The sequence below is a fragment of the Pleurodeles waltl genome, chromosome 4_2 (genome assembly GCF_031143425.1).
Source record: "Pleurodeles waltl isolate 20211129_DDA chromosome 4_2, aPleWal1.hap1.20221129, whole genome shotgun sequence".
In the NCBI taxonomy this organism is placed as follows: Eukaryota; Metazoa; Chordata; class Amphibia; order Caudata; family Salamandridae; genus Pleurodeles; species Pleurodeles waltl.
This window is the reverse complement of record NC_090443.1, coordinates 1,023,444,619-1,023,468,541: the sequence shown is the minus strand read 5'-3', so window position 1 is coordinate 1,023,468,541 and position 23,923 is coordinate 1,023,444,619. Positions and strand designations below refer to the sequence as shown.

Here is a 23,923-nt window from a genome sequence, read left to right as displayed (position 1 = left end):
TGCCAGCAACTGTTTCCCAGTTGTGCATCCTCTGAGGACAGCCCACCTTCAGCCTGCATCAGAAGAGGGAAGGAATCTCCCTTGGGCTGAAGGAGTCACTCCCCTGCTTTTGCAGACACCAACTGCGATGACGACCGGCTATGTGGATCCCTTCTCCTGCTGAGCCACGTGGTTCCTGCATCATGGGTGGTAGACTGAAATGGTCCCAATTGTCCTCTCTTCTAGCTGTCCCACTTTGGTGGAGGTAAGAGCTCACCTCCCCACTCAAGACAGTACCACTGTGCACTACGTCTTTTCCAGCTGCCAAGACTTGTTGGCATCCTTCCTTCAAGTCCTTTGTGCATCTTTAGGTAGGGCCGCCAACACTCTATCCTGCAATGCACAGCTTCCTGAGTGGTTCTCCAGTGGCGTGGGAGCCTTTGTCGTAGTGCTGCATGGTCCTCTCTGCAACTTTCTTGTCCCCATCCTGTGGGACTCCGGGGTGTGCTGTCTGGTCTTCTGTGGGCTCTCTGAGTTGCTGAGACACCCCCTCTGACTCCCTCTCCTAGGTAGAGTCCACCTGGTCCTTCCTGGCCCCCAGCAGTGCCATTTTCCGCTAACCGCGAGCTTTGCGTGTGCCAAGGCTTGTTGGTAGACTCCCGATGACGCAAACCCGACTGCAATCCTCCATCCCATGTGGGACATCACTTGTATCGTCCAGGAACCCGACTTCGTCTTTTCGGTGCAGTGCTGACTTTTCTTCTTTACCGGTGGTTCACCTTTTGAACCTTCATCCGGGTTAGTAGGAGCTCCTGCTCTTCCTGGACTACTTTGACTTGTTCCCCTTCTTCCACAGGTCTTCTTGTCCAGGAATCCACTGTTGGTGTCTTGCAGTCTCTTCTGGGTTTTGCATAAGTCTTGTTTCTGTGTGAGTTCTGGGAAACTTACTGTGATTAACTCCTGTTTTCCTGGGCACCGGGGTGGGTTGTGGTACATACCGTTGGGTGTTTTTAGCACTCCCAGCTCCCCTTTCCACGCTACACTTGCCTAGGTGGGGGACTGACTTTCGCATTCCACTTTCTTAGTATATGGTTTGTGCTTCCCCTCGGCCCATTTCTAACTATTGTGATTTTCAATAATTGCACTGTTTTCTAACTGTTTTTATGCCTATTTCCGCATACTAATGTATATAATGTGTGTATTACTTACCTCCTAAGGGAGTATAGTCTCTATGGTATTTTTGGAATTTGTGTCACCAAAATAAAGTACCTTTATTTTTGTAACACGGAGTATTTTCTTTCATGTGTGTGAGTACTGTGTGACCACAGTGGTATTGCATGAGCTTTGCATGTCTACTAGATAAGCCTTGGCTGCTCATCAACAGCTACCTCTAGAGAGTCTGGCTTCTAGACACTGCCTACACTACACTAATAAGGGGTACCTGGACTTGGTATAAGGTGCAGGTACCATAGGTACCTACCACACACTAGGCCCGTCTCCTACAAGCAAGCTTCAAAAGGAGACTTTCATTGGTTACAATGGGCCTCTAGGTGCTTTGCAGGATTAGCGTCAACATTTTTTACGCTAATCCTGCAAAGCACCGGACTAGTGTCGAAAATTCTGACGCTAGTCCCCTAACTACCACCATAGTGCGCTGTATTTAAAATATGGCGCACACATGGTGGCTTTAGGGGGGGAACCTAGGGGCTCTGTATGCAGGGCCACTTTTCTTTAATATGCCCCTAATTCTCTGAGATGAATTTACTGATTCTTCAGGGTAAACAAAATTCAATAGCATTTGTCTCCAGTCCTGAAGACATTTCAGGTCTGTGCAGACCCATAACATCATACTGTCCTCACCCGGTTCCCATTTATGAACCTCATTTTCCCCATTTCTCAAATATATGGCTATTTTGTATCAGTCACTGACTTGTCATATTGCTTTTTGCTATCAACAAACCCAAGGCTTCAAATCTGTAAACTAATTGTCTCCTTTTAGTTAAGGGATGTTGTCCAGTGATACACTGATCCAGAGAATGTTCTACCATGTTACTACTACCTGCCTTAGGCTGTTAACCACGGTGTCCCAGCAGCAACAACACATTTCTACAGTCGTGAATTTACTATTAGTAAAAATAAGCTTGTCATTTGTGAACATAAAACAAATAGTAAACTTACACAAAGGTGTACATTTACCTTTGTAAACCAAGCCCTTGGTGTCAAGAGAGCAGTCATTGCATGTATTAAGGATATACTTTATAATGTTATTCAATATATTAATGTATATTAATGTTTATTTTGTTTTACTATAGTTGCCTCCAGTTCTTGTTTTTCATTTTATTGACTTTATAAATTACATTTGTCAAAGTGCTGTGCATGCATAAAAACGGAATAAAACTGTGAAAATAAACAAAACATTATCTTAAGCATCCTGATGGGAAGTAGGAGGGAAAGGCACATTCAGTTGATCATTCTTTAGAACAGAGCAGAATGAAGTATAACATTTTGGTTGAATGATCAGAGAGAGATCAGTCAAAGGTTTAAGAGAAAAGTCTTAAACACATTAAAGACAGGAAGAGAAAGGGACCCAGCAAACACTTGAAAACATCACAAACTGAGTACAACTGGAGACTGTGTATCACTAATGAGAAATTTTCATTGGATAAAAAATTAAAGGGTGTCTTTCTGTTTCATCACTTGTTTACTGTAGAAATTAAAATATATCTTCTTCAACGGTGAGTCCTTAGGTGCCTCTTCCTCCTTAGGCATCACCAGGCACATCCTTGTAGTATAATGGAGGTGGTACAGTGGTGGATTCTGACGTCACACCCTGGGCAGCTTGCACGGTCGATAGTCCATATGGACTTGGCATTCCTTGCATCAGGGACATCCCTTGCCCTATGGCCACTGGTACTCCTGTAGCCTGCGTTGGAAGGACTCTTGGTTCTTGGGTGCCGGCATTCTGAACTACAAACAAAGGCTAGAAAAGGAGGTATGTTGATAAAAACAATCGCTGATTTGGAACAGAACCAGCACTACTCTGTACACAATTCAAAATCAGACATCCTAAACCACAAAAGGTCTATAAAAATAATTATGAACATCAAGCCCCTCAAACGGCGTTCGTGTTCCTCGAACAGCATTGTTCACGACTGATAATTTCATCCATCCATCCACCATACTATTCAATGCCTCAAAATGTCAGAACCTCCCTAGCAATTTAGGTTCTTTATGCTCAACTATTAATGGGATAAATATTGGGTGCCCTGATAAACAGAGAATCTACAGCAAGCACCTGAGCATCGCTGAAGAACCCACATTATCTACCTTCACCACAGAGAAGAGGGGACATAGTTGGATGACAACATCTGACTTACCTGGGCCAAATGTGAATGGGATGAATTAGACATAGATTTGCATCCAAAAGAGGAGACGGCAACAGAAACACAGAACTCCAGCAATAAGAACAGCAGAAGAACACCCAGTATACCGTCTTTGTAAGTCTGAAAGAGGCAACGCAGAGCAAATAAAGAGTTAGCAAAGTAATGTGGTCTAACAGGTGTACACTCTTTGAGTAGTGTAATGATTCAAAGGTGAGGCCCTACAAGCACACTGCGCCACCGGAGAATCTTTTTTGTTTTTTTTACGCTCTGGTGGCGCAGTGTGCCAGCCCATATTTACAATGCCACGCAAAGCCACCTGGCAAGCTTTTTATGGCCTTGTGAATAAAGGCTCCTTTCACACATAAAACTGCGTGAAAGGGGTGTTCCACGAGTGTTGCTGTGGGTGTTCCCATGCAGCACCCATGGAACGCTAAGGAATCTGAAGCATTCCTAGATCTACAAGTCTGGGAATACGTCAGATTCCTACACCACCCCAGAGGTAGCATAGAAGTGAAGCAACAAGGAGAACTATCTGTTTTTCTCCCCATTTTTATCTCTTTCCTTATGTGCTGCATACTGCAGCACACATAGAAAGAGGGAAACACCTCCCTTGATAGTTTGTGTGCAGGAAGGTATCCCTTCCTGCACAAAAACATTCATCCTCACAACTCGGGCGTCTTTGCACCATAGTGCAAGGGTGCCTGAATTGGTACTAGGCAGCAATTTGTGCGCCAGTGCAGGAGGAGAAGACAGAAATGTGACGCATCTTGTAGATACAGCACATATCTGCCCTTTCACCGGTGGTGCAGAGCGGCCCATCAAGAGAGCTGCTGTGCTGCACTACACCACGAGACTGTACATAAGCCCCAAAGTCCTTATTTGTTGCACCTTTCCTCATTCTTTTAATCTTATCTTCACCCTATTTGTGATGAGTTCTCATAAGGTCGTATACCTCTCAGCTTTCCAAAGTTTGACTGACTCAATTTCTTCAGGAGTAGAGACTTTGGGCCTGATTTATTTTTTGACAGGCAGTCCATTTCTCCATCAGGAGATGGAGTAAATTACTCAGCCACCCTGACGAAAGTGCCACCCGCCAAAAAGAAATGGTACCAAGCATGCTGTCATTTCTTAAAGCGTTGGCTTCACAGCGGTTCCTGTCAATACCTTTCAATGTTTGGTTCACTGCACCAAACTGTTTTCTTTTTTGCTTTTAAAAGGAAAATCACAGGATTTCCTCTTTTAAAATAAAAAACAAAATAATCCCCTTGCTTTAGGAGTCCTTTCCCATGGCAAGGGGAACATTTAGCAGTTTTGCCCCTTACCAGCAGGGTTTTCCAGGCTGTGATGGAGAGTGAAAACTGAGCTTTCATTTCAACCATGTAAATCAGGTGGGCGAAATGAGAGGTCTGTCTCCAGCGGCTGCGAGAGGGATTTAATTGCGACATATTCGGATTAGTCTCTGCCATGATTAAACATATGGTCCGCTCGGTTTTAAATTTGGCAGTGGACCATTGTCTTAGCAGTAGGTACACTCTATCACTGCTGCTGTTGAAATGGGGTATACAAACTACCAAGATTCCATTAGGCTCTTTGTTTACTAAAGTTCTCAAAAGAGCTAATAGGCAGACCATGGTGCTACAAAGTTTTTGGATGAGATAAGTTGCAGAGAGACCTTGGTGAAAATAAACTACCTTTTCTAGTTCTGATATGGAAAACAGCCTATGTTGTAGTAGGACACTTCACAACATGACCAGTAGTGGACTGAAGCACAACATCCATTTGGAGCCACAAAAATACTTAATTTGAAGTCTTTGATAGGACAGTCACTTTCAACCTTTCTACCAACTGTAAAGCATTATTTTCTCCCCAGATACTAATCCTCTTTCCCAGCCCCTTACCCTCCCAACTTCATCCTTTTACCCATAGACCCCCCCACCTTCCCTCTCCACCTGTCTTCTCTGCTTCCCAAGTACCAATCGCTCATCTAGCACCCTTTTGACAACACCTTCCTCTTTTCAGTCCACCACTCATTAACTCACTATCCCTCCTCTCCATGTCTCTAAATGCACTCTCCATTTACTTTTCTGCCCCCTTTGCCAGCACTCATCCATTGGCTTTTTCATTACCATGTTGCATTTTAGCTTCCTGGTTCATGGGTCTGCCCAGGAACCTGATGTTACCTTTTCTTGCTCTTCCTATACTCTCCAGTTCCCCTTGACCACCTATCCTTCCCTCACCTTCTTCCCTCTAGCACTACCAATTTCCTGATATCCCCTGCTAACCCTCCCACATCTTATTCTAGTGAGCCCTCCTCCTTCTCTGTTCCACTTTTTCCCCATCCCATCTTCCCATCATCCCCTGCCTCTGACAATGCTCTTATCCCAGGCCATCCTCTTTTCCCCTCTTGCCTTGTTCGTATATTCTCTTCTTCTGTATCATGCACCTTTTCCACCAACTCCCTCTCTCTTTCTTTCTCTCCACCCAATCCTCTCAAATGTCCCACCATGAATATAGGTGAATTTTTATAAAGTGCACTTCTTCCCAAAAGGGGGGTGCACTGGTGCTAGCCGTGAAACTAGCAAGAAAGAGGAATGAACCAGAGGAACAGTTAAACAAAAAGGTAGACTTTTAGATGTTCTCTGAACTTCAGATATGGGGTGACTGAATGGAGGAACAGCAGGGGTTTGTCCCATAAATGTGGGGACAATGATACGTTGAACAGACAGGATCCTAGGATGGGGGAAGGAACATAGGGAGGAAAAAGCCTCCTCAGGTAGTCAGGGCCTTTATCTCAGATACCTTTATAAAAGAGGCATTTGCCTTTGAAAGTGCAACCTGAGAGCAGCTGTAGCCAATAGAGGGTTCAAAGTTGAGTCGATATTGCCTCCTAGTTGCAGAGATAAAGAGCAAGCGAGAAGCTGTCTTCTGTATTCTCTGGAGTCTACAAAACAGATTTTTGGTCTGCGCTAAGTAGGTTGAACTACAGTAGTCCATCCTAAAGAGAGCAGAGGCTAGGGCTACAGTTTTCCAACAATATTTGGGTAATGGAAGGAGGGCCATTTTCCGAACCTTTAGGGGACTCCGCAGGATGTATTAAAGTAGTCTAATTGGAAAGATGAAAAGTAGACATGGGCGATAAACACCACTTCTCTGGCAGAGTTGGGAGAGTTTTGGCCACTCTGCATTACACATGTAAAGCGTAGTTCCAGCAAAATTCTTCTGACCGTTGCGTGGCAGAGTTTTTTTTCATGTGAGCTTGCCAGTGGTAAGTTGGTGAGTCACCTAGTGCAAATGTTATTCGTTAGGAGTGCAACGCAGGCCGTCTTAGGCGTTTGCAACAGTTTGCATTGGGTATGCTAGTGCTTAGGTAGAAAATCTACTCAAGTATCAGCAAAACCCAATTGAGAGGCAGCGCCCGCTTGTGTGCCATGTGGTGCCATTCGCACTGATTTCTCAGTGTGGAACAAGCTTCCGGCACTAAAATCAGCGCAGGGACTGCGATGGTCCGATTTCCACTCACTCACGGAACTCAGCGGACTCCTTCTGTGTTTTTATGTAACTCTGCTGAATTCCGTGGAGTAAAACTCCATGAGTTTCACTCTAGCCTAGTGAAAAGTAGGCAGCCTATGCTGTGTTGAAGAGATGGAAACAGCCAGTGACGGGCCTACCCTTCCCACTCACACCTCTCACACCTCTCCTCTCTCTCTCTCTCTCTCTCTCTCTCTCTCTCTCTCGCTCTCTCTCTCTCTCTCTCTCTTTGTGAAGAAGAATGGAGTGAAAGGCTATGTCAAAGGCAGCCAAGAGGTCAAGTAGAAAGAGGATAGATGAGCTTCCTGCATGCACACATAGCCTCATTTCGTTCACTACGGTAACTAAAACCGATACAGTAATGAAGACGGGTCGTAAGCCTGATTGGTGGCTATCAAAGTGATCAGAGGTTTCAAGAAAGAAAAACTGTTTCTGGTTGAAGTATACATTGCGAATAGGAATTGGACAAGAAAGAAGAGAAACAGGTCTAAAGTTGGAAAGGAGTTTTGGGTCAGCAGAGGGCCTTTTATTAAGGGGAACACTGAAGAATCCAAAGGGGATCCTGATTTCAGCATTGCTGGTTCAGCAGATATAAAAGGATGTTCAACAGGAGCAAAGGTGTTCAGAAGCAAAAGGTCGAGGGAGGAGGTTTCCATCATAAGTGGTAACTGAGAACTGTGCGTACAAAAATGAAGAAAGTCTTTAATTTTATTGGTGTAAAACCCTGAAAGATCATCACAGAGCAAATGTGAAGGAGTTAAGGACAAGCAACAACATACAGGGTTCTTGAGGGTTTCTAAGATGTCAAAAGCTTCAACTTTATATGGGGCCTGATGGTCCTTGAAGAAATAGAAAGTCATTCTGGAGGAATGGACAGGTTTGTGATAATCTTTTTAGAGTCAGTGATATTAAAATGTTTTGGTCTGAAAAGGAGTCTTGAAGATTCATGCAAGAAGAGGAATCAGCTGTGAACCAGAGGGCAGAGGGACCTTGAGCTTTAATCAATCTTGTAGGTAGTGACTCAACAAGACATGCTATAAGTCAACTATATTACAACTGGGTGGCAGAATGAATGTCAGACATGGTGGTCAGATGAACTGCGAGTAGAGGTTTCAAATGGTCGCGGTTATAGATGAAGAGGACAATTTAGACCAAAGCGTTTCTTACAATTTTGTGGCATTAGAAGAGGGCAATGATTCAGTTGTGACATTTACAAGAAGCAGGGGGTGAATGAGTGGAAGGACTTCTGTACTTCTCAGGAGGTGAAGGATGGGGGAGGGTGAGGTATGGAAGGGGAGGATGTTACCTAGCAGGCAGAAGCAGTACATGCTCACCTGTGCCTTGACATAGAGTCAGGAGGAGACCAAGGAACAGTTTGGGCTACACTGAAGAACTTTCCCAAAGCAATTTCACCTGCTGGATTTTACCAGAGGCAAAATGAGATCCGGTGTTCCTGCACCATACGGTGTGAGTGGGGGAACACTTGCAAATGTTTGATGGAGCAGAGTGGAATTTTGTAGGAAAAGTCATGCCGGGGGGTCCCATATTGTCAATGATCAGGCAAGTCCCTTCTGGAGCCAATGAAGCATACCTTGGTGTCTGAAGTCAGTCACTGTAGGGCCCACTCCTCTCATCTCCCTGGATGCTAAACATGCCCATTGAAACAACTACCAGAAGGTAGGAAGAGGTTTTCTAAGGACAGGCTAAAGAACAGTATTTGTGTTAAAACAATACTGTCGAATGGTGGTCAAGCTCCCCTTCTGCATTTTAAGTTGATGCTGGTTTCCGTTCAAGAAGCAAAGAAAAACTGGAAAGATATCCAGAAATACAATTTTTTTGTAAATTATGTATCATAACATGTAAGTCAATAATGCGCATGGCATTTGGGTGTACTAGTCTTTTAGAAAGTTGTAGAGAGAACTTTGTGACACGTTTTAAACACTGAGGGCTTGCAAAATGATGGATGTCTTCAGAAATTGTTTACAGAGAAAATCGTGTCAAATATTGTAGAATAAATGCAGCTGATTGAGGAATTGCACAAGTTCTCATGTGGCATGTATCTCATGTGGCATGCATCCTCGCATGTCTTCAGGCCAGGTTGTGCTCAGCACTGCTATGCACTTCAGAATAAGCACAGAAACAATAGCAATCTGAGACTCCAGTGGTCCACAGTGTCCATTGATCCCTTCCACACTAAAAAAACAGGCACCGGAGGTGCTGGTAGCAGGCCTAGCCGTGCCATGATGCATAGACCCAAGGCATTCAACAGCAGCTCCGTGGATGGCTTGTGGTAGTGGTGTAACATTAGGGTCAGCAGCCCCCATGGTGTGCCCCTCACACTCCAGGGGGGCCCTCTCCTGCTCTATGCACAGCAGTGCTTAATTTGAGCCAGTGGTTTCCAGTGTGGGGTACCAACACTTACTTTTGCCTGAAGCATTTACTGCGAGCAAAAGCCTCATATACGAAAGAAAAGGGAGGAAAAAGACAAACAAAACTTCACAAAGGGAGAAGACCGAAAGCTGCAAGTGTGAGCTGAAGGGGCTGGGAGTGGCTGTAAATGGCTTAAAGAGGCCCGAGATGGCTTCAGGATTATGCTGTTTCAGTATTCTGTTCTCCAAAATTGTATTGCAGCAGCTGCGTGTTTTAAAGGAGGGTTTTAGGCACCTGCACGTTTTTATTTACAAACTAAGCACTGGTGCACAGACGGGTCCAGAGAGTGGATGTATTTTGCATGGGGTGGCGGGACTGAAGTTTCATTGTGCCACTGGCTTATGCATGGGCCTCTGTAATCCGAATCCCTTGAGTGCATAGCTGGACTAACACAGACAAACAAACAGGTAGACGGACTGATGTACACAGATGGATCCTATCACTGATATACACAGACTGACTGAGCAAGGGAAGCCCACTGATGAATGGCCACACTGACACACACACACACACACACACACACAGAGCTGACAAACCAATTGACTCACACACAAACACACTGACAGACTTACTAACATACACACATACACACATTGTCACACCCACACACACACACACACACAGCTGACTGATGGTGACACAAACATGCAGACTGGCTGTCTGGAGAACATACACACAAACGGTCTAACTGACACGCCAACTGATATGCTCACACCTCGATGGAAGGACCAACAGATGCTGGCACACGGTATGACTGAACACACTCTCACACTGACTTAGTGAAAATGAATACACATGAACCGACTAATGCACACGCACGCACACATACCAAGTGACACTCACAAATGGACCAGCACACATGACTGAACAAATAACTGACGGGAGCTCACACATGACTGAGCAGCTGGGTGATGGGTGATTGCACACACACACACAAACACACACACATTGTCTGATTGGCACACATACACAGGTAAACAAAATGAACACTCACACACATACACACAACTGCCCCCTGACTGGCCAAACAACTGATGGGTATACACACACATTGACTTACCACCTGACTGACGGGTGCATGACTGACCAATGGACACACGTTTTCACACCCTCTGACCGACTGGCCATTCACATCACACTCACTGACTGACCAACAGGCACATGCATACACACACATGTCCCCCCTCGCATGCACACAAACATACACACACAGTGATGATCGGACACACACATACTATAAGACACACATGAGAGACACAGACAGAGGCACACACACACACACACACACACAGATTAGGAGGCCCATACAGACACACACACCTTTCCTCACCTGATTACCTCTCTTCAAGAAATGATAGAACTTATTATACATGGTAAGGTGATCACACATTTAAGCCTCTCCTGCATGACATTTGTCTCTCATGTCAGACTATTGGCTGTTTGGTGTACCCTTCCTCCATCAAGGAGGTGCTATTTTACATAGGACACTTAACTCAATTACCACATTCTGTTCTGTGCCTCTTATGTGTGTTTGATGAATAAAACTGATATTAGGTCTGGTTTTGCCAGTTCTTTAAAATTACATAGGCTGGGGCTTTGGCTCCCTCTGCCACGCCATATTTACAAAGTGCTGTAATGCTTGCATTGCGCCACTTTGTAACCTCTTGAGCCACATTATGCCTGTGCCAGGCATAATGTATGCAGGGGGGGCGTTCCGGCGCTAGGGGTGCCATAAAATGACGCAAAGGAAAATGACGCAAAGGAATCTTGAAGATTCCTTTGCGTCTTTGTAAGGAAATGCCTCCTTGGCATGGTTACCCCCTGACTTTTTGCCTTTGCTGATGCTATGTTTTGAATTGAAAGTGTGCTGAGGCCTGCTAACCAGGCCCCAGCACCAGTGTTCTTTCCCTAACCTGTACTTTTGATTCCACAATTGGCACACCCTGGCATCCAGATAAGTCCCTTGTAACTGGTACCTCTGGTACCAAGGGCCCTGATGCCAGGGAAGGTCTCTAAGGGCTGCAGCATGTATTATGCCACCCTAGAGACCCCTCACCCAGCACAGACACACTGCTTACCAGCTTGTGTGTGCTAGTGAGAACAAAATGAGTAAGTCGACATGGCACTCCCCTCAGGGTGCCATGCCAGCCTCTCACTGCCTATGCAGTATAGGTAAGACACCCCTCTAGCAGGCCTTACAGCCCTAAGGCAGGGTGCACTATACCATAGGTGAGGGTACCAGTGCATGAGCAATGTGCCCCTACAGTGTCTAAGCAAAACCTTAGACATTGTTAGTGCAGGGTAGCCATAATAGTATATGGTCTGGGAGTCTGTTTTACACGAACTCCACAGCACCATAATGGCTACACTGAAAACTGGGAAGTTTGGTATCAAACTTCTCAGCACAATAAATGCACACTGATGCCAGTGTACATTTTATTGTAAAGTACACCACAGAGGGCACCTTAGAGGTGCCCCCTGAAACTTAACCGACTATCTGTGTAGGCTGACTGGTTCCAGCAGCCTGCCACACTAGAGACATGTTGCTGGCCCCATGGGGAGAGTGCCTTTGTCACTCTGAGGCCAGTAACAAAGCCTGCACTGGGTGGAGATGCTAACACCTTCCCCAGGCAGGAGCTGTAACACCTGGCGGTGAGCCTCAAAGGCTCACCCCTTTGTCACAGCACCGCAGGACACTCCAGCTAGTGGAGTTGCCCGCCCCCTCCAGCCCCGGCCCCCACTTTTGGCGGCAAAGCCGGAGAAAATAATGAGAATAACAAGGAGGAGTCACTGGCCAGTCAGGACAGCCCCTAAGGTGTCCTGAGCTGAGGTGACTCTAACTTTTAGAAATCCTCCATCTTGCAGATGGAGGATTCCCCCAATAGGATTAGGGATGTGACCCCCTCCCCTTGGGAGGAGGCACAAAGAGGGTGTACCCACCCTCAGGGCTAGTAGCCATTGGCTACTAACCCCCCAGACCTAAACACGCCCTTAAATTTAGTATTTAAGGGCTCTCCCTGAACCTAGAAACTAGATTCCTGCAACAACAAGAAGAAGGACTGCCTAGCTGAAAACCCCTGCAGAGGAAGACCAGAAGACAACAACTGCCTTGGCTCCAGAAACTCACCGGCCTGTCTCCTGCCTTCCAAAGAACTCTGCTCCAGCGACGCCTTCCAAAGGGACCAGCGACCTCTGAATCCTCTGAGGACTGCCCTGCTTCGACGACGACAAGAAACTCCCGAGGACAGCGGACCTGCTCCAAAAAGACTGCAACTTTATCCAAAGGAGCAGCTTTAAAGAACCCTGCAATCTCCCCGCAAGAAGCGTGAGACTTGCAACACTGCACCCGGCGACCCCGACTCGGCTGGTGGAGAACCAACACCTCAGGGAGGACCCCCGGACTACTCTACGACTGTGAGTACCAAAACCTGTCCCCCCTGAGCCCCCACAGCGCCGCCTGCAGAGGGAATCCCGAGGCTTCCCCTGACCGCGACTCTCTGAAACCTAAGTCCCGACGCCTGGAAAAGACCCTGCACCCGCAGCCCCCAGGACCTGAAGGACCGGACTTTCACTGCAGAAGTGACCCCCAGGAGTCCCTCTCCCTTGCCCAAGTGGAGGTTTCCCCGAGGAAGCCCCCCCTTGCCTGCCTGCAGCGCTGAAGAGATCCCTTGATCTCTCATTGACTTCCATTGCGAACCCGACGCTTGTTCTAACACTGCACCCGGCCGCCCCCGCGCCGCTGAGGGTGAAATTTCTGTGTGGGCTTGTGTCCCCCCCGGTGCCCTACAAAACCCCCCTGGTCTGCCCCCCGAAGACGCGGGTACTTACCTGCTGGCAGACTGGAACCGGGGCACCCCCTTCTCTCCATTGAAGCCTATGCGTTTTGGGCACCACTTTGAACTCTGCACCTGATCGGCCCTGAGCTGCTGGTGTGGTAACTTTGGGGTTGCTCTGAACCCCCAACGGTGGGCTACCTTGGACCAAGAACTGAACCCTGTAAGTGTCGTACTTACCTGGTAAAACTAACAAAAACTTACCTCCCCCAGGAACTGTGAAAATTGCACTGTGTCCACTTTTAAAATAGCTATATGTGAATAACTTGAAAAGTATACATGCAATTGAAATGATTCAAAGTTCCTAATGTACTTACCTGCAATACCTTTCAAACAAGATATTAAATGTTAAATTTGAACCTGTGGTTCTTAAAATAAACTAAGAAAATATATTTTTCTATACAAAACCTATTGGCTGGATTTGTCTCTGAGTGTGTGTACCTCATTTATTGTCTATGTGTATGTACAACAAATGCTTAACACTACTCCTTGGATAAGCCTACTGCTCGACCACACTACCACAAAATAGAGCATTAGTATTATCTCTTTTTACCACTATTTTACCTCTAAGGGGAACCCTTGGACTCTGTGCATGCTATTCCTTACTTTGAAATAGCACATACAGAGCCAACTTCCTACATTGGTGGATCAGCGGTGGGGTACAAGACTTTGCATTTGCTGGACTACTCAGCCAATACCTGATCACACGACAAATTCCAAAATTGTCATTAGAAATTGATTTTTGCAATTTGAAAAGTTTTCTAAATTCTTAAAAGTCCTGCTAGGGCCTTGTGTTAGTCCCTGTTAGCATTTTCTTTTAGAGTTTAAAAGTTTGGTAAAAGTTTGAATTAGATTCTGGAACTAGTTTTAGTTTCTTAAAAAGTATTCCAACTTTTAGAAGCATAATGTTGAATACAGATGTGAATGTGGTGGAACTCGACACCACACCTTACCTCCATCTACAGATGAGAGAGCTAAGGTCACTCTGTAAACTAAAGAAAATAGCAATGGGCTCCAGACCTTCCAAACTACAGCTCCAGGAGCTGTTGGCAGAGTTTGAAAGAGCCAACCCCTCTGAGGATTGCAACACAGAGGATGATGATAGTGACTTGGAGGGTGATTCCCCCCCACCAGTCCTATCTAGGGAGAACAGGGCTTCTCAAGCCCTGACTCCACAAATAATAGTCAGAGATGCTGGTTCCCTCACAGGAGGGACCAACAACTCTGAAATCACTGAGGATAACTCCAGTGAAGAGGACATCCAGTTAGCCAGGATGGCCAAAAGATTGGCTTTGGAAAGACAGATCCTAGCCATAGAAAGGGAAAGACAAGAGATGGGCCTAGGTCCCATCAATGGTGGCAGCAACATAACTAGGATCAGAGATTCTCCTGACATGTTGAAAATCCCCAAAGGGATTGTAACTAAATATGAAGATGGTGATGACATCACCAAATGGTTCACAGCTTTTGAGAGGGCTTGTGAAACCAGAAAAGTGAACAAATCTCACTGGGGTGCTCTCCTTTGGGAAATGTTCATAGGAAAGTGTAGGGATAGACTCCTCACACTCTCTAAAAAAGATGCAGAATCTTATGACCTCATGAAGGGTACCCTGATTGAGGGCTTTGGATTCTCCACTGAGGAGTATAGGATTAGATTCAGGGGGGCTCAAAAATCCTCGAGCCAGACCTGGGTTGACTTTGTAGACTACTCAGTAAAAACACTAGATGGTTGGATTCAAGGAAATGGTGTAAATGATTACGATGGGCTATACAATTTATTTGTGAAAGAACACCTATTAAGTAATTGTTTCAATGATAAACTGCATCAGCATCTGGTGGACCTAGGACCAATTTCTCCCCAAGAATTGGGAAAGAAGGCGGACCATTGGGTCAAGACTAGGGTGTCCAAAACTTCCACAGGGGGTGACCAAAAGAAAGGGGTCACAAAACCTCCCCAGGGGAAAGGTGGTGAGACAGCCAAAAATAAAAATAGTAAAGAGTCTTCTACAGGCCCCCAAAAACCTGCACAGGAGGGTGGGCCCAGAGCCTCTTCACAAAACAATCCTGGGAACAAGGGTAAAAACTTTGATCCCAAAAAGGCCTGGTGTCGAAACTGTAGTCAGTCTGGACACCAAACTGGAGACAAGGCCTGTCCCAAGAAAGATACCACTTCTAACTCCCATCCAGCTAAAACTGGAATGGCCAGTCTCCAAGTGGGATCAACAGTGTGCCCAGAGCAAATCAGGTGTCACACTGAAGCTACATTAGTCTCTGAGGGTGGGGTGGATTTAGCCACACTGGCTGCCTGGCCCCCTAACATGCAAAAATACAGGCCGCAGCTCTTAATTAATGGGACAAGTGTAGAGGGCCTGAGGGATACAGGTGCCAGTGTCACTATGGTGACAGAGAAACTGGTTTCCCCTGGCCAATACCTGACTGGACAAACTTATCCAGTCACCAACGCTGACAATCAGACTAAAGTACATCCCATGGCTATGGTAACTTTAGAGTGGGGAGGGGTCAATGGCCTGAAACAGGTGGTGGTCTCCTCAAATATCCCAGTAGACTGGTTGCTTGGAAATGACCTGGAGTCCTCAGCATGGGCTGAGGTAGAACTGAAAACCCATGCAGCCATGCTGGGTATCCCTGAACTGGTGTGTGTCAAGACTAGGGCACAGTGCAAGGCACAGGGTGAAAAAGTAGAGCTGGAGTCTGGAAAAATGGCCTAGCCTACCAAGAGACAAGGAAAGTCAGCTGGGAAACCAGCTGCAACACAACACCAAAAAGAGAACCTCTCTTCTCAGGAAGAAGTTCTGCCCTCTGAGGGAACTGAGCCTATGGAGCTGGAACCTTATCAGGTTGAGCTCTTGGGCCCAGGGGGACCCTCAAGGGAAGAGTTGTGTAAGGGACAAGAAACCTGTCCCTCTCTTGAAGGCCTTAGGCAGCAAGCTGCTGAAGAGTCCAAAGGCAAGAAAAATGGAACACATAGGGTCTATTGGGAAGATGGACTCCTGTACACCGAGGCAAGAGATCCCAAACCTGGTGCCACTAGGAGAGTGGTAGTGCCTCAGTGTTTCAGAGAGTTTATTCTGACCTTAGCCCATGATATTCCCCTTGCTGGGCATTTGGGACAAACCAAGACGTGGGAGAGGTTAGTCAACCACTTCTACTGGCCCAATATGTCCCAGAAGGTTAAGGAGTTTTGCCTCTCCTGCCCCACCTGTCAAGCCAGTGGTAAGACAGGTGGGCATCCAAAGGCCCCCCTCATTCCACTTCCAGTGGTGGGGGTCCCCTTTGAAAGAGTGGGTGTGGACATAGTTGGTCCACTAGAACCTCCCACAGCCTCAGGAAATATGTACATCCTAGTAGTAGTGGATCATGCTACTAGGTATCCTGAGGCTATTCCCCTTAGGTCGACTACTGCCCCTGCAGTAGCCAAGGCCCTCATTGGTATCTTTACCAGAGTGGGTTTCCCTAAGGAAGTGGTTTCTGACAGAGGTACCAACTTCATGTCAGCATACCTAAAACACATGTGGAATGAGTGTGGAGTGACTTACAAATTCACTACACCCTACCATCCACAAACTAATGGCCTTGTTGAGAGATTCAACAAGACATTAAAGGGCATGATCATGGGGCTCCCAGAAAAACTCAAAAGGAGATGGGATGTCCTCCTGCCATGTCTGCTTTTCGCTTACAGAGAGGTGCCTCAGAAGGGAGTAGGATTCTCACCCTTTGAACTTCTGTTTGGCCACCCTGTAAGGGGACCACTTGCTCTTGTTAAAGAAGGCTGGGAGAGACCTCTTCATGAGCCTAAACAAGACATAGTGGACTATGTACTTGGCCTTCGCTCCAGAATGGCAGAGTACATGGAAAAGGCAAGTAAAAACCTTGAGGCCAGCCAACAACTCCAGAAGTTGTGGTATGACCAAAAGGCTGCACTGGTTGAATTTCAACCAGGGCAGAAAGTCTGGGTTCTGGAGCCTGTGGCTCCCAGGGCACTTCAGGACAAATGGAGTGGCCCTTACCCAGTACTAGAGAGGAAGAGTCAGGTCACCTACCTGGTGGACCTGGGCACAAGCAGGAGCCCCAAGAGGGTGATCCATGTGAACCGCCTTAAGCTCTTCCATGACAGGGCTGATGTAAATCTGTTGATGGTGACAGATGAGGACCAGGAAGCTGAGAGTGAACCTCTCCCTGATCTCCTCTCATCAGACCCTAAAGATGGCTCAGTAGATGGAGTGATCTACTCAGACACCCTCTCTAGCCAACAGCAGTCTGACTGCAGGAAGGTCCTGCAGCAGTTTGCTGAACTCTTTTCCCTAACCCCTGGTCAGACACACCTGTGTACCCATGATGTGGACACAGGAGACAGCATGCCTGTCAAAAACAAAATATTTAGACAGTCTGACCAAGTTAAGGAAAGCATCAAGGTGGAAGTCCACAAGATGCTGGAATTGGGAGTAATTGAGTACTCTGACAGCCCCTGGGCTAGCCCAGTGGTCTTAGTCCCCAAACCTCACACCAAAGAAGGAAAGAGAGAGATGAGGTTTTGTGTGGACTACAGAGATCTCAACTCTGTCACCAAGACAGATGCTCATCCCATTCCTAGAGCTGATGAGCTAATAGACAAATTAGGGGCTGCCAAATTCTTAAGTACCTTTGACTTAACAGCAGGGTACTGGCAAATCAAAATGGCCCCTGGAGCAAAAGAAAAGACAGCATTCTCCACACCTGATGGGCATTATCAGTTCACTGTTATGCCCTTTGGTTTAAAGAATGCCCCTGCCACCTTCCAAAGGTTGGTGAATCAAGTCCTTGCTGGGCTGGAATCCTTTAGTGCAGCTTATCTTGATGATATTGCTGTCTTCAGCTCCACCTGGCAGGATCACCTGGTCCACCTAAAGAAGGTTTTGAAGGCTCTGCAATCTGCAGGCCTCTCTATCAAGGCATCCAAATGCCAGATAGGGCAGGGAACTGTGGTTTACTTGGGACACCTTGTAGGTGGAGGCCAAGTTCAGCCACTCCAGCCTAAGATCCAGACTATTCTGGACTGGGCAGCTCCAAAAACCCAGACTCAAGTCAGGGCATTCCTTGGCTTGACTGGGTACTACAGGAGGTTTGTGAAGGGATATGGATCCATTGTGACAGCCCTCACAGAACTCACCTCCAAGAAAATGCCCAAGAAAGTAAACTGGACTGTAGAATGCCAACAGGCCTTTGACACCCTGAAACAAGCTATGTGCACAGCACCAGTTCTAAAAGCTCCAGATTACTCCAAGCAGTTCATTGTGCAAACAGATGCCTCTGAACAAGGGGTAGGGGCAGTTTTGTACCAAACAAATGATGATGGCCTTGACCAGCCTGTTGCTTTCATTAGCAGGAGGTTACTCCCCAGGGAGCAGCGTTGGAGTGCCATTGAGAGGGAGGCCTTTGCTGTGGTTTGGTCCCTGAAGAAGCTGAGACCATACCTCTTTGGTACTCACTTCCTAGTTCAGACTGACCACAGACCTCTCAGATGGCTGATGCAAATGAAAGGTGAAAATCCAAAACTGTTGAGGTGGTCCATCTCCCTACAGGGAATGGACTTTATAGTGGAACACAGACCTGGGACTGCCCATGCCAATGCAGATGGCCTTTCCAGGTTCTTCCACTTAGACAATGAAGACTCTCTTGGGAAAGGTTAGTCTCATCCTCTTTCGTTTGGGGGGGGGTTGTGTAAGGAAATGCCTCCTTGGCATGGTTACCCCCTGACTTTTTGCCTTTGCTGATGCTATGTTTTGAATTGAAAGTGTGCTGAGGCCTGCTAACCAGGCCCCAGCACCAGTGTTCTTTCCCAAACCTGTACTTTTGATTCCACAATTGGCACACCCTGGCATCCAGATAAGTCCCTTGTAACTGGTACCTCTGGTACCAAGGGCCCTGATGCCAGGGAAGGTCTCTAAGGGCTGCAGCATGTATTATGCCACCCTAGAGACCCCTCACCCAGCACAGACACACTGCTTACCAGCTTGTGTGTGCTAGTGAGAACAAAATGAGTAAGTCGACATGGCACTCCCCTCAGGGTGCCATGCCAGCCTCTCACTGCCTATGCAGTATAGGTAAGACACCCCTCTAGCAGGCCTTACAGCCCTAAGGCAGGGTGCACTATACCATAGGTGAGGGTACCAGTGCATGAGCACTGTGCCCCTACAGTGTCTAAGCAAAACCTTAGACATTGTAAGTGCAGGGTAGCCATAAGAGTATATGGTCTGGGAGTCTGTTTTACACGAACTCCACAGCACCATAATGGCTACACTGAAAACTGGGAAGTTTGGTATCAAACTTCTCAGCACAATAAATGCACACTGATGCCAGTGTACATTTTATTGTAAAGTACACCACAGAGGGCACCTTAGAGGTGCCCCCTGAAACTTAACCGACTATCTGTGTAGGCTGACTGGTTCCAGCAGCCTGCCACACTAGAGACATGTTGCTGGCCCCATGGGGAGAGTGCCTTTGTCACTCTGAGGCCAGTAACAAAGCCTGCACTGGGTGGAGATGCTAACACCTCCCCCAGGCAGGAGCTGTAACACCTGGCGGTGAGCCTCAAAGGCTCACCCCTTTGTCACAGCACCGCAGGACACTCCAGCTAGTGGAGTTGCCCGCCCCCTCCGGCCCCGGCCCCCACTTTTGGCGGCAAGGCCGGAGAAAATAATGAGAATACCAAGGAGGAGTCCCTGGCCAGTCAGGACAGCCCCTAAGGTGTCCTGAGCTGAGGTGACTCTAACTTTTAGAAATCCTCCATCTTGCAGATGGAGGATTCCCCCTATAGGATTAGGGATGTGACCCCCTCCCCTTGGGAGGAGGCACAAAGAGGGTGTACCCACCCTCAGGGCTAGTAGCCATTGGCTACTAACCCCCCAGACCTAAACACGCCCTTAAATTTAGTATTTAAGGGCTCTCCCTGAACCTAGAAACTAGATTCCTGCAACAACAAGAAGAAGGACTGCCTAGCTGAAAACCCCTGCAGAGGAAGACCAGAAGACAACAACTGCCTTGGCTCCAGAAACTCACCGGCCTGTCTCCTGCCTTCCAAAGAACTCTGCTCCAGCGACGCCTTCCAAAGGGACCAGCGACCTCTGAATCCTCTGAGGACTGCCCTGCTTCGACGACGACAAGAAACTCCCGAGGACAGCGGACCTGCTCCAAAAAGACTGCAACTTTATCCAAAGGAGCAGCTTTAAAGAACCCTGCAATCTCCCCGCAAGAAGCGTGAGACTTGCAACACTGCACCCGGCGACCCCGACTCGGCTGGTGGAGAACCAACACCTCAGGGAGGACCCCCGGACTACTCTACGACTGTGAGTACCAAAACCTGTCCCCCCTGAGCCCCCACAGCGCCGCCTGCAGAGGGAATCCCGAGGCTTCCCCTGACCGCGACTCTCTGAAACCTAAGTCCCGACGCCTGGAAAAGACCCTGCACCCGCAGCCCCCAGGACCTGAAGGACCGGACTTTCACTGCAGAAGTGACCCCCAGGAGTCCCTCTCCCTTGCCCAAGTGGAGGTTTCCCCGAGGAAGCCCCCCCTTGCCTGCCTGCAGCGCTGAAGAGATCCCTTGATCTCTCATTGACTTCCATTGCGAACCCGACGCTTGTTCTAACACTGCACCCGGCCGCCCCCGCGCCGCTGAGGGTGAAATTTCTGTGTGGGCGTGTGTCCCCCCCGGTGCCCTACAAAACCCCCCTGGTCTGCCCCCCGAAGACGCGGGTACTTACCTGCTGGCAGACTGGAACCGGGGCACCCCCTTCTCTCCATTGAAGCCTATGCGTTTTGGGCACCACTTTGAACTCTGCACCTGATCGGCCCTGAGCTGCTGGTGTGGTAACTTTGGGGTTGCTCTGAACCCCCAACGGTGGGCTACCTTGGACCAAGAACTGAACCCTGTAAGTGTCGTACTTACCTGGTAAAACTAACAAAAACTTACCTCCCCCAGGAACTGTGAAAATTGCACTGTGTCCACTTTTAAAATAGCTATATGTGAATAACTTGAAAAGTATACATGCAATTGAAATGATTCAAAGTTCCTAATGTACTTACCTGCAATACCTTTCAAACAAGATATTACATGTTAAATTTGAACCTGTGGTTCTTAAAATAAACTAAGAAAAGATATTTTTCTATACAAAACCTATTGGCTGGATTTGTCTCTGAGTGTGTGTACCTCATTTATTGTCTATGTGTATGTACAACAAATGCTTAACACTACTCCTTGGATAACAAAGAAAATTGAGAGCACATAGGAAGCAAGTCATAGGATATGGGCGCTCACAGTGAGTCAATATAATAGCATTAACATTCCAATTTTAACATGGTGCTCCTGGCAAGAGGATCTTCCTAACTCCTCTAATGTTTCCAGGGAAACTCACAATGACAAAACCACAGCTGTCAGGGCACCCATGAATATATAATTTCAAGTAAGTAATATATCAATATGTAATGTATAATGGCATTAATACCATGGAGAGTTTCAAGCTCAATTTATTGTTCAACAAGAAAGTTCATCATAGTAACCACAGAATTGTCCTTTGACATCCATGTTCATGTAGTAAACACAGTATTGAAGTCAGTATCCATGTAGCACATACAGCCACAGCCAACACGTGTTTCGTCCTATGAGAACAGTACTCTCACGGACTTCATCAGGGCTTAACTCAAATTATATCTACATGTATAACCAGTATCATTAAGAACCGTCCAGAGTCTGAGTAAAATATATATAATATCCAACATTAGGATGCAAATGAAGTTTCAAGAACCGTTTCCTATCGTATACGTAAGTAGCCATCATCAAGAAAGGCAACGACCGCGGTCGAAATCCCCCCGCGGCGTCCTCTGTATCGGTACTTATACATGTAGATATAATTTGAGTTAAGCCCTGATGAAGTCCGTGAGAGTACTGTTCTCATAGGACGAAACACGTGTTGGCTGTGGCTGTATGTGCTACATGGATACTGACTTCAATACTGTGTTTACTACATGAACATGGATGTCAAAGGACAATTCTGTGGTTACTATGATGAACTTTTTTGTTGAACAATAAATTGAGCTTGAAACTCTCCATGTTCGACGTTCGAGATTAAGTACCGATACAGAGGACGCCGCGGGGGGATTTCGTCCGCGGTCGTTGCCTTTCTTGATGATGGCTACTTACGTATACGATAGGAAACGGTTCTTGAATACTTCATTTGCATCCTAATGTTGGATATTATATATATTTTACTCAGACTCTGGACGGTTCTTAATGATACTGGTTATACATGTAGATATAATTTGAGTTAAGCCCTGATGAAGTCCGTGAGAGTACTGTTCTCATAGGACGAAACACGTGTTGGCTGTGGCTGTATGTGCTACATGGATACTGACTTCAATACTGTGTTTACTACATGAACATGGATGTCAAAGGACAATTCTGTGGTTACTATGATGAACTTTTTTGTTGAACAATAAATTGAGCTTGAAACTCTCCATGGTATTAATGCCATTATACATTACATATTGATATATTACTTACTTGAAATTATATATTCATGGGTGCCCTGACAGCTGTGGTTTTACTCCTTGGATAAGCCTACTGCTCGACCACACTACCACAAAATAGAGCATTAGTATTATCTCTTTTTACCACTATTTTACCTCTAAGGGGAACCCTTGGACTCTGTGCATGCTATTCCTTACTTTGAAATAGCACATACAGAGCCAACTTCCTACAGTCTTCTTTATTGGCATTTTTTAACGCTTGCTAAGTGCAGGCGTTAAAAAGAGGCTCCCATTGATTACAATGGGCCTCTGGGTGCGTTGCAGAATTATCGTCATAATTCTTTACGCTAATCCTGCAAAGTGCCAGACTAGCATAAGAAATTATGACGTTAGTCACCCTAACTACCGCCGTGGTGCACCGTATTGCAAATACGGCGCTACCATGGTGGCTTTAGGGGGGGTGCTAAGGGGCGCAAGAAAAGAGACGCTGCACTAGGTGCATTGCCACTTTTCATAAATATGCCTCTAATTTGAGCACGTGAAACAAATTTATAATTGCATATGATTACTGTTCAGAGCCTAGTGAATAGGAGAACAACAGTCTCACATATCAAGATGATGATTGCCCAAGCAAGAGTGACTGGAGCTGTTACATCCAAGCCAGCCAATCTGCAGAGAACCATCCAGAGTGAGGAAGTACAACAGGCGATCAGGCCCAAACCTGAGAGAAGGTGAAGGGAAAACTCGGGGTACTCTGGCGGACTGACGGCCAAAGACAGATGAACAATGGAGCAGAACTTTCACCCCAGCCTGGCTCAGACTGGGAAAGGAAGTAGGCCCAGGCACCAAAATAAAAGAGTCCCTGACTATTGAATTAAATAGCTAAGAAGGTGGCACATGATTTGAAATTGCTTGCGGATTCAGGCAGGTTTGCAAGTAAGGAAAACTGCATGTATTTCATGCAGGCAATAGTTATTTAGAAATCAGGAAAATCAACAGTAAAAATTGGCCCAGCAGACCATAAAATAGGCCCACATCCAGCCAGAGAGCACACACACTGACCTGTTAGACCTGACCTTTGGTAACTGCTTTATTGCTCTATCGGCCAATCTGACCCTGCCCCTTCTCCTCTTCTGTGAATCCATAGATGGCAATTCACATGGACACACACTACAACTTACTCCATAACATAAAATATATTTGTAAATGTAGGAATGTTTTCACTTTTTCCCCTAATCACTCCCATTTTTT

The 23,923-nt window shown here is 46.6% G+C and overlaps 1 protein-coding gene across 1 annotated transcript in view; it reads right to left on the bottom strand.

The window, feature by feature from the left end:
* Window positions 1-2,252: 2,252 nt before the first annotated feature.
* Window positions 2,253-23,923, bottom strand: part of LOC138294249 (membrane-spanning 4-domains subfamily A member 4A-like) — a 105,295-nt gene continuing 83,624 nt past the window's right edge. Inside the window, exons 6-7 of the mRNA XM_069233369.1 lie at window positions 3,357-3,482; window positions 2,253-2,959 (exon numbers count right to left, since the gene is read on the bottom strand). Of these exons, the coding sequence (XP_069089470.1) occupies window positions 2,741-2,959; window positions 3,357-3,482 (345 nt within the window). The 3' untranslated portion in view covers window positions 2,253-2,740. The remainder of the gene's footprint in view (window positions 2,960-3,356; window positions 3,483-23,923) is intronic.